This window comes from Polypterus senegalus, chromosome 6 (genome assembly GCF_016835505.1).
Source record: "Polypterus senegalus isolate Bchr_013 chromosome 6, ASM1683550v1, whole genome shotgun sequence".
NCBI classification, from domain to species: Eukaryota; Metazoa; Chordata; class Cladistia; order Polypteriformes; family Polypteridae; genus Polypterus; species Polypterus senegalus.
In genome coordinates, this window is record NC_053159.1 from 137,827,540 (window position 1) to 137,839,755 (window position 12,216).

The 12,216-nt window shown below is 34.9% G+C and overlaps 1 protein-coding gene across 3 annotated transcripts in view; it reads right to left on the bottom strand.

Annotated features, from left to right (window-relative positions):
- Positions 1–12,216, bottom strand: part of zranb3 (zinc finger, RAN-binding domain containing 3) — a 356,241-nt gene that overhangs the window by 104,170 nt on the left and 239,855 nt on the right. For all 3 annotated transcript variants that reach the window (XM_039757317.1, XM_039757315.1, XM_039757316.1), the window contains exons 7-8: positions 10,632–10,803; positions 7,627–7,761 (exon numbers count right to left, since the gene is read on the bottom strand). In XM_039757317.1, coding sequence (XP_039613251.1) covers positions 7,627–7,761; positions 10,632–10,803 — 307 coding nt within the window. The remainder of the gene's footprint in view (positions 1–7,626; positions 7,762–10,631; positions 10,804–12,216) is intronic.

Here is a 12,216-nt window from a genome sequence, read left to right on the forward strand (position 1 = left end):
CTGAGCCGAATGTTTAAGCACACTTTCCGTACCTGAGGACGATGGGCTCTCTGACTGTGGTGCTTCTCCGCTGGCCTATCTGCGTTGTCATTGGTCGATATTAACCAACGTTTCATTTCAACAAAAATAATATCCTAAGCATAAAGCGATGAAAATTACCTACATGTTATGTGCACATGTCGGAATGTTTAACATGGTGCTGTAAATTGATCTGCTGCAACTGACGCCATTGATGTGTCGTTAAACTGTCGTAATCACCTCAGGGGTCGCAATCGAACGGAAAGAAATTTGAAAGGTTGATGGTTTTTTAATTTGCATGTTTTTTTTAAATGTAACTATTAACTACTAGTTTTTATCTTTTGTTAGTTATGGATAAAATGTTATTTCTAAAAAATTAAATTAATTAAATTCTAAAAAGTTTAAAAAAAGTATTTGATTTCTTGGAAATCATCTTGCGACCCCTACTTTGGGAACCACTGCATTAGAACATAAATATAGTAGTAATGACACCTAAAGTTTAGTTAATGCATGCAGCTTGATGCATGGAGAAGAATGCTGAACTGCAGGCATTAAGCTATAGAAACGTTTGGCAACTATCACAGCAAACAGCAGAACTTCCTCTTTCTTGATTACTTGATCTCAGATAAGTGCCGTGTGAGACAGAATCATTGTTGTGTCGACTACAGACTCTTTGCCGCTCATTTTTCCAGCAGCAGTAACTGAATGCTTATGTGACCAGTGGCTCATGGAACTCCTATACATTTTCATGAAATGCTACATTTCTGTGGAGCATAGTTTAAGAAACATTGCTTTAAATCAACAAACTAGGGAGTTCTGCTAACATACAAGCAGGTATCAATTTCGCATGCAAGCCAGAACTAGCACTGGAATGTTCTATTAATTGAAAATTTGGCATACATGCAAACATTAACAAAATGAAAATGAAGCAATAATTACTGTACTTTAAATCATAGAACACAAATAATTTATACTAAACTGAACCACAGGTAAGGCATATATAGTCGGTTGAGCTTATGATTAAACATTACACTTTTTGCAAGTGATGCAATACCTAATAGAATTGGAAAAGGAATACAAATGCACCATTAACTGACAGATGTCAGATCTCCCATGCTGACAGCTATACTTCATGAGGAGGTGCCTGTGCTAGGCATACCTAAAATGCTGGGAATTATAAGCAGTAGGTTCTACTGCTCAGTTAAATGGCTACCTGCTGATCTAGCAGCATATCTATGGCAGCCTCTGCAGTGGAGTTGCTCACACTGCTGGTTACATTTGGATACAAATATGAATGAAAAATCACAACATCATTTAAAAATGAGACAAAGTACATATCGTATGTACTAGGCACAGCATTAAGGATGTAAATGTGAGACCTTCTACACTTAGACAGATTGTTGTAGACACGGAACACACATGAAATGTACTGTACGTATTCCAAATAGCGATATATTATTTACCCTATACATCTCCAGGCATCTTACACCCAGAGAAACACACTTGTGCTGTAAGAATTTTTCAAATGACTTCAGCTCTGTTTGGGGGATGGGATAGCAGGCTGCTTGCACTGATCGGCGCATTTGCAAAATAAAAGATGCTGATGGAGAATTGTGAAGGATATTTAAGGTGGCCCGGGATTATGAGTTTTTTCATAGGCTTCACAGATTCTAGTGTTAAACATTTCAATCATGTCTCCTCTTAATCTTCTTTGGTTAAACTGAAAATAATAAATCTATTTTAATCCTCCCTCAAAATCACTCTTTCTTTTGACTTTTTCTAGCACTGCTATGTTTCTGTAGCCTGGAGACCAAAACCTTATAGAGTACTTAAGGAGCGGCCACTCTAGTGTGTTATAAAGCTTGAGCATATCCTTATTTGACAACACAATCATGCTATACAAGCCAACATTCTTAATGGTTTCTTAACACTGTCTGGAAATTGACAGTGACGAGTCCACTATTACTCATATATCCTTATCACATGGTGTACTTTCAATTTTAAGATCTCCCATTGTGTACTCAAATCAAATATTTTTACTTCCTATGTGTAAAATGCTATATTTACTTACATAAAATTTAATCTGCCACAGTTTTGCCCAAGCTTGTATGCTGTCCAAGTCCCTCTATAATGATTCAACGGATTTGAAATAATCTGCCAATCCACATTGTTTGGTATCATCTGTAAACTTAACCAGCTTGTTACTTATATTCCAATTCAAATATATATATACTAATAAAAGGCAAAGCCCTCACTGACTGACTGACTCACTCACTCACTGACTCACTCATTCACTGACTCATCACTAATTCTCCAACTTCCCGTGTAGGTAGAAGGCTGAAATTTGGCAGGCACATTCCTTACAGCTTCCTTACAAAAGTTGGGCAGGTTTCATTTCGAAATTCTACGCGTAATGATCATAACTGGAAGGTATTTTTCTCCATTTACTGTAATGGAGTTGAACTCGAAAGCCGTGGGGGGCGGAGTTTCGTGTGACATCATCATGCCTCCCACATAATCACGTGAACTGACTGTCAACACAGTACGTGGAAAACCAGGAAGAGCTCCAAAAAGCGCTTAAGAAAACATGCATTATATAATTGAGAAAGCAGCGAAACAATAAGAAGCGAGCGAGTGACCTATACAACCATATTCATGAGTGCTGCTACTTCGGAAACAAAGCACGGTGTAAACCTAAAGTTTAAATTAAGTTAATTGACAGGCTGCCGCTGGCGTTTGTCATGCCCACGGGTAATGGGGGATACAAGTTTAATGAGAGGACGCAGGATATAAACGAGAGTTTTGATCACTTTGTAACTAAGTTAAACTTGCAGGTGAGGGGCTGTGCTTATGCAAATTCCGAGCGACTGTGTTTGTGGGGGATTGACAGTTAAAGGCGTGTGGGTGAGTCACGTCATCATCTCCCCTCCCATTCACCTCATTTCGCTCTGAGCTGAGCTCCGCAGCTAACGCAGTGTATCTGGAGCGAGTTTGTGGCGCTGCCACCAAATACTCGCAGAAAAATCCACAAATTAATACACACGCTGTCTCTACAGTTTCTCCACACTGAATCCTCCAGGCACTACTTACAAAAGGTTACATTGACAATTGTGTTACGTTATTTTTAAAATGTTTCCTTTTCTTAGCACAAGCACAGCTGAGAAGCTTCAATGCATGTGCTCCATAACGCGTTAAAAAATCACGCATTTAATCACACTTTGCATTACAAACAAAGGGGAACTTCTGTCAATGCATGATTTCCTGGTACACTGATTACAGTGATCAGCGCTTCTCGATTCATTTTACCCTCGCACCCCTTTGGTTTGAGAAGAAGTATGAAAAAATATGAGGTTAACACAGAAAAACAGATCACCAATTGAAGCTTTATGAATAATCGATTCGTCATCAATAATTGTTTTGGTAAAGCCATACTCAGTGTAATCCTCCTTCCATTTTATAATTTTTCCGCCACTAGCCTTGATTAAATGAATGGTAAAAAAGTAAGAGCAAAGCGAGGGTGACTTATTCAGGCAGGCAGGCGACAGCTCAATAGCTTTAATTTGGATATAAGTGGGTTCTATTTAGTCGCCAGAAATATCTTTGTTAGGAATGGAAGTTGAATTTAGTCTTTAAATTTCTATGGTAAAGAAAAAGTTATGCAATGATGACTAAATATAACTATTTTTTAATATATAAAGTAATTCCCGAATATACAAAGTCAAAACTTGATTATATAAAGTCACTGTCGGAATAAATAATGTCAAAACTTGAATATATAAAGTCAGCGTCGGAATATATAAAGTCAAAACTTCAATATATAAAGTCAGTGTCGGAATATACAAAGTCAGCGCTGGAATATCCATCCATTTCCCAACCCGTTGAATCCGACCACAGGGTCACGGGGATCTGCTGGAACCAATCCTGGGCAGGGCACATGCATCATTTTCAAAACATTAACCGAACAGTGTTTTTTTAATTTATTTTTCTGAATATGTTTTTGTTAACTTAGTTCAGTTCAGAGTCGTTTCAATCAATAGATTTTGACTTTCACTTTATATATTCAGGAGTGAGTTTATATACTCCGATGTTGACTTCATATAATCAGGAATGACTTTATATATTCTGACGCTGACTTTATATATTCAAGTTTTGACTTTATATATTCCGACAGTGACTTTATATATTCAAGATTTGACTATATATTCGGGAATGACTTTATATATTCAAGTTTTGACTTTATATATTCTGACGCCGACTTTATATATTCATAAAATCAATGTATTTGCCTGTTTGGCACCCCATAGTATATGTGTGTGCGTATATATGTACACATGTATGTGTGTGTATATATATATATATATATATATATATATATATATATATATATATATATATATATGTATGCTAGCAGCACTCATAACAATGACAAAACAATTACATTGTCAATCATGTTACGTTATTATTAAAATGTTTCCTTTTCTTTTTACTTCTCTGCTGCCAAGTGCGGGTATTTTGCTATATATATATATATATATATATATATATATATATATATGATATATATATAGATATATATATGATATATATATATATGATATATATGATATATATATATATATATGATATATATATATATATATATATATATATATATATATATATATATATATATATATATATATAGATATGAGAACAACACTCATATCAATGACAAAACAATTCCATTAACAATCATGTTACGTTATTTTAAAAATTTTTCCTTCTTTTTCATAACTTCTTTAACACACTACTTCTCCGCTGCGAGGCGCGGGTATTCTGCTAGTCCTTAATAATTCCTTTCATTGATTTACCTGTGATGAACGTTAAGCTTACTGGCTAGTTTCTTGGACCTGCCCTGTCACCCTTTTCATATAACAATATATTTGCCACTTTCCATTTCTTCAAGATATCCCTAGTGTGCATATGCATCAAGGATCATGCAGGCAGTGTGGTGTAGTGGTTAATTCTTTGGACTTCAGGTCCTTAGGTTGTGGGTTCAGGTCCCGCTACTGATATTGTGTGACCATTATCTGGTCCTGATGATTTGTTTGATTTCAGCCTACTTAATCTAAACAGTACTCCTCCCTTTACGATTTCTAAATCATTTAGTACCTAACTACACATAGTAAGGTAGTGGGGCTGACCTGGCAAGGTTTTAGGAGATGAGCAATGACTGTGTGTAAAAAAATTGAATACATTTTAGTGAAACTTCTGGCACCAACAAAAAGTATTACACAGTACAAATGGCAAGTAAAGCATAAGTAAAAATGTTCCAGAATTCAATACTGAAATGCAAAATCTCAACAACAGGTCAAAGATCAAAGTAATAAAAAAACACGCAGAAGAAGACTCAGTTATACTACATGCTTTTGCAAAATATAAGGCACAATGCTGGAGCAAAGAGCTCTAACCAGGCTCCTTCTGTTATTTCCCTTGCCACTTTAATCATGTGACTGCAGTATTATTAGTGTTGCACAGCAACAAACACAGATAGTAGCAGCCAGGGGCAAACTTCTAGCAAAAGGAGGGAATAGGAGCAGAACCAAATGTAGTAAAATAGTTTCATGAGAAAACGAGTACTTACAGCTCAGGAAACTAGCCTTAATAATAATTTTATTTGGTAGCCTAAGGCATTTGCACAATACCTTATTTACATCAATTTTAAAGCATACAACTGTAGTTAAAGTATGTTGATACAAATGAGGTTTGCTGAAGATTACTTCTCATTAAAAGTATAAGTAAAAAGAAGACACAGTCTCACAGGCTGGTCATGCACACAGTCAGTTGTCTTTTTCAGTCTAGATAAAATAGGCACAGCTTTGAACAGCAATTACAGCATTTTCACACATGTTATTAGTGGGGATGGGTGGCTCCACCTTAGTTTGTTTCTCAGGAAAAAGGGAACAGTTTGTCATTCCTAACCATCATTTAGGGTATTGACCTGTTTTGCATTTAAACCACTTGCACAGTACCACATTCTGTACACCACATTAACACACACTGGAATGAGTGACAAAATTACATGACTACTGTAAACAAAAGTATCTGAAACTGCTGGAGAAAATTAAAATGCCTGGACAAAATTTAGATAAATGGTTAAATAAAAAAAAAAAGCAAACTCCACCACTGCAAATGAAACAAGTGTTCAGTCACAGTGAGGAACCAGCTGCAACTTTCCCTTCACCTTGCTGTTCACTTTACATTAGTTATAAGCATAAACAAGGACTATCTAGCTGATGCACAATTGGCATAAGTAGTTCTTATTAGTGCCACAAAATGAACAATATTTAAAATCCATCCATCCATCATCCAACCCACTATATCCTAACCACAGGGTCACGGGGGTCTGCTGGAGCCAATCCCAACCAACACAGGGCACAAGGCAGGAAACAAACCCGGGCAGGGCGCCAGCCCACTGCAGGGCACACACACATGCACACACTAGGGACAATTTAGAATCGCTAATGCACCTAACCTGCATGTCTTTGGATGTGGGAGGAAACCAGAGTATCTGGAGGAAATCCACGTAGACACGGGAAGAACATGCAAACTCCACGCAGGGAGGACCTGGGAAGCGAACCCAGGTCTCCTAGCTGTGAGGCAGCAGCGCTACCCACTGCGCCACCACAATGTTTAAAATGTTCTACTTTAATTCAGTAAGTATGTAGTTTGCCTTACAATGCACATGCAGAGTAATGCATACAGCTTTGCTGTTTCTGTTTAACTGTATAACTTCATTATTCAGTATGCATTAAATGTGTTAATCTTTTCCAAGTTGTAAAAAAGAGATAAAAAGCAATTCAGACATTATCTATAGACAGGAGGAGGAGAAAGAATATTAAATATTGGTTCTTTTTCAAAAAATATATATATTTTGTATTTTAAAATGCCAATTCACATTACACCATTTTATGTCACTCAAATGCTTTCAGTTGTAAAAAAAAAAAAAAATTAGAAGAATAAATATACATAGACATGACAAATTGCATACATATATATGACTCATAGGGTATAAGTAGGAATTAATTATTTTATATTCTTTAGAAGGATTCAGCAGGTAATAATAGCAGAAAATTTCAGATAATAGCAGAGCTATTAAGGTTGTAGGTAAGAGAAATGCAGACATGAAAAGTTCAATCAAGCAAGCAAATCACAAATAAAAACCAAAGAATCAGTACATTGGAATATTCAATATCTTTTGTATTTTCTTAACTTTTAACATAAACATACACATTAAGCAAATAAAAAATGAATATGAACCCTGATTATGAGGAGATAAGCAGAACAAGATGAATAACTATTTTGACATTTATATACCAGCTATATTTTTTTTATCAATACATGGCTATCTAGATGTTTGTTCAAGTAGCAGTTTCCAGGTTTATATTTAAACTCTCATACACTTTATGACTTCAGCAAATCTTTGCAAAAGGGTGGTGCTTTTACTGTTGAATAAAATGTAAGCTTACAATTAGCAGGTTGATAAAAACAGCTGAAAAAAAACACATTTGGTGGGATATGCTTCAGTTGAAAGTGACATGTTTACCAATAAAGAGGTGCTTTCTGTACCTTGGCAATGGCAGTCTGTTTGTACATTCTTGTAATGAGCCCCATTACTTCAACAAAGGGGTTATCAATCCCTGATGTACCCAAATTCAGTGCCCTCATTAATTTCTCCCACTCCTCAAAGCTGGCACATGCTTCCTATGTGGGAGGAAAGAACAGATTTTTTGAGCTATAAAGGGCAGAACAATTAATGGAACTGAGAATCATGCCCTACTTTTCTTCAGACAGAAAAAAACAGTAAAAAATAAGAAGAAAATTCCCAGAGATACCAGTCAGTTCTTACCATGAAACGTCAATGCAGGGTAGGTCAGTCACATGTTTTTGCCAATTATAGAAGCTTGTGACAACCTGGGGGCGAAGATGGAAACTCTGCGCCAACATAATAAATCAAAGAGAGATGGTTGCTCTCAAGGTGAAATGTAAGTAGTATTAAGGAAGTAGGAAAGTCAGGAATTACATGGAAAGATTTGGGACACTGAATGGTAACTCAGGAATAAGCCTCTACTTACTTAATTTTTTGCAACACTGTCTGTTTTTATACACTACCTGTTAACTTTTTAAATTATTAAATCCAGCAATATTCACTCATTCACACATAATACACATAATACAAAATAATAAATAAGAAATAGTTTTAAGTATGTTACCTATATAAAAGCAAGTTACATGTAACAAAGGATACAGATTTACATCACCTTGAAACAATATGCATCTCATCTGATGTTCAGTATTTTATAATGAATATTGTTAGATATTCAACCAAAATTTAATATTAGACCAAAGACACCCTTAATTTAGATATATATATATATATATATATATATATATATATATATATATATATATATATATACACATATACATACATACAGGTATATATGCTTGTTTATGACCCTGTCATAATAGCTCATGAGTTTCACCTGGCCATTTTTTTCTCTAAGCATTGTGATACACAGTTGTTTATACATTCTAGATGGCTTAATTGTTTCATAAACTGCTGTGCTTCAAATTCAGCTCTTGATTATTTAATCTAATATTCTGTGATATGACTGCCCCTTCAGTGATGTCATTACTGAAGTCATTATGACCCTGCTGTAACAAACCATCCCAAAACAGAACAGTACATCCACTATGGTTCAATTTCTGGAATTGTAAAAGGAAGTGAAGGTTTACCTTTAAGCACAATGGAGTCAAAACTTTCACTTTAGATCCTTCTGTCCACAGAATACTGTTCCAAGCATACTGATAATCCTATATAGTAAGTGCATTCTGACAAACCTTATGCAAGCACTTACTATAATATTAAAGAATACTGATTTGCAATCTTGAAATCTAATCATGATTTCAATTTTTGTTAAAAGTCTTTCTGATAGCTTGTTTCAGAACACACACCTTGGCCAATTCTTTGAGAAATTGTGCCACATCTTTATCAAAAGATTTTTTCAAGATAGCTACTACTGCAGTATTTGACTACTTTCACTAACCTTGTCCATTTGGAGAAAATGGTTCTGCCTGTGATTCAGCAGAGCCATGGACAATATAAATGTTCTGTAGCCCCTTCCAATTTGAAAGACATCAGCCTTCCACACCCTCAGATTTTCAGGAATTTCATTTCACATAAAACATATTTGCTAACAACTACACTTATATAATAATAACCAATATTTATCAAAATTATATCAGACAGGGGTGGTCTTTATCAGGTAAGTTTAATAAATAAATTATTCAAAACACTGACTCTAAATATCGAATTTAATTGAATTCACTTGTGCTTGAAGAGGTCAGTATATTTTTCACTCCTAAAGATTGCTTCTTTAATTCTAACACACAAGGCAAATAAAAGGAGGACAAATCGTTATGTTTTGTCTTAGATTTTCTTCTATATACAAAAAATGTTTTGAACAAAGTTATTATGAAATCCATACAGTGTTCAGTACCTCAAAGTTCCCAGAGCTGTGCAAATGCTGCACTAACCATCGTGCAGTCATACTTCCCTACAAAATATATATAAATAATATACTTTAAGTGGCTGAAAAGCATTTTTCCTATTTCATGTACCACTATGTAAAGTTTTAAATGCTAGTTTTCCTTTTACAATGATAAGCTGATGGAGCACTATGAATAATTACAAATCAGAAGTCACTATATGTTCATTTAGTTATATAATTGCATTTAAAACAAAAATCACACATTTGTACATGTAAGAAATCTAATGTGACATTTTGAAATGTGTTAATATTTGGGAAAATTGCCGTTTTTAATATGTTAGAAACTCTCTTTAGCCAATCTAAAGAACAGAAAGTAAAAATAATCAGTGTTATGTGAATTCAACAGGGGTAATTTATTTAACATGAATGTCTGAAAATTGCCTTGCTAGTGTGCCGAAATCAAGCTTAGGTCCACAGTCCCCATATTTTTCATACTGACAAACAATCTGGCAACCTCTGTAGATTCTAATTATTCTCTATACACAGAATAGCTGAAAAATACTTCAACGTATGACATTTTTTAAATCAAGTTCTCATTCCTAATTGACTTAAACCAAAAGAGTAAGCCTTGTATTTTACTATGCACTTTTAAGGTTGACTTGACAAGATACCAGATTAGCAAAATATTGATAGGATAACGTTATTTTATTCTTCTTTATTTGACTAATAAATTTTGTAGCAGATATCAACTCATGGTAATTATAATGCTACATCTTGCCTTTATTACTTACTTTGCAATATTTTCTCATTACCCTATACTACCCAAGAAATTTTGCACAATCTATTAGGTTTCTTTGCATTGCAAATCAAGCAATAAAAACACTCAAGACAAATGCTTACCTAAAGCTTTATAATGATACTGTGAATCGTGGTAAAAAGTCTGAAACCACTGCCTAGCAACAGAAATAGAGCTATAATAATCAAATAATTAAATCTAAATATAGCCTGTTCTCTCTCTCACTGTACCTTCATACTCTTAGAATCAAAGGAATAATAGTAGATTTAAAAAAATATTCTTACTTTAGCAGTTTCTTTCGTAAGGTCAAAAGGAATACGTTGCCTTATTTTGGAAGGAAGCTGTGTTAAAACTTGATCTTTTAGGCGACGTATCATGATTTCATTCAGCTTATGGTGTAACTCATCAAGGTTTGAGGCTCCCCTACAGTCCCATTGACGTTTGCTGCCAAAAAACCTGCAAATAATTACATTTTACATTATTTGACAATAAATACCAATATATACCAATTATTAACCATATAATAACAAAAAACATCAAGTAAAAAAGCACAAAGATTAAAAAGTAAGCTTTATTTTTGTAGTGTTCCCTATTCCCAATTTGCAAACAAGTACTATAACATTAAAAGGTATTTTAAATTAGTATATTATAGCTTCTATATCTATGTATATTTAATTTTGCAGATACCCTATACTAATATTTAAAATTATAAGCAGCATACACTGCAAAACATTATGTGAAAAGAAATATGGTGCTACAGCATTTAGATGAATCTGTAGTTGTTTGGGTAAGGCAGAACGGAATTGTAAACTTTATTTTAATAAGACTATTATGAAACAGTTAAAAAACAATCCTCTTTAATAAAACCCTTATGTGCGTCCAGTGTCTGTGTGTGTGTGTGTCTTCTGGTGAAGTGTGCATGCGCGGGCCACACAGCACGTGTTCAGTCTCTTCCTGTGCATTCCCTGTACAGAGAGAGAGAGACAGATACACACACACAGGCGCGCGTGTGTCTCTCTCTCTCTCTCCCCCACACACACACACACACACACACACACACACACAGGCACACACGAGTCACAAACACACACAGGTGCGACCGACCGACAGACACACACACAGGTGAGAAACAGACAGACAGACACACAGGCGAGAGACAGACAGACACACACGCGAGAGACACACACACATACAGTCCCGCGAGAGAGAAACACACACACACACACACAGGGGCACGTGTGCATTGTTGCAATGTTACTTTTCTTGGTTGTTTATTAAATTACAGATTTTTCATTAAAAAAAGAGTTTTTAGCGAGCGGGTCATAAGGCTATAGCGCAAATTCTTGCAGTGTTAGTTTTCTCTGTTGTTCAAGGTTTTCTTAGTGTTATTCAATGTTTTTACATTTAGTTTACTATTACGCTGTGCTTTCTGTGGTATAGTTAACTATATTTGTACTTAAAAACTTTAAAAAATATATATTTACATACAGTTCATACGGTCTGGAACGGATTAATTGTATTTACATACAATCCTATGGGGGAAATTACTTCGGTTCACGACCAAATTGGGTTACAACCAGAGTTTTGGATAGAATTATGGTCGTGAACCGAGGTTCCACTGTATTAATGTCAGACAAAATTACAGGCATTTCACGGAAATACAAACCAGTATTACTGAGAGAGAAAATTAAAGGCACACAATACAGTGACACATATTACAGCCACATACAAGGTACCTTGCCATTTAATATAGACTGTTCATACAAATGTTTATGCACTACTGTTCTAGCGCCTGTTATTTTAACGGGCTTAATGTCTAGTATTAATATAACACTGATAAACAAGAAAATTAATTACTGATACTGAATG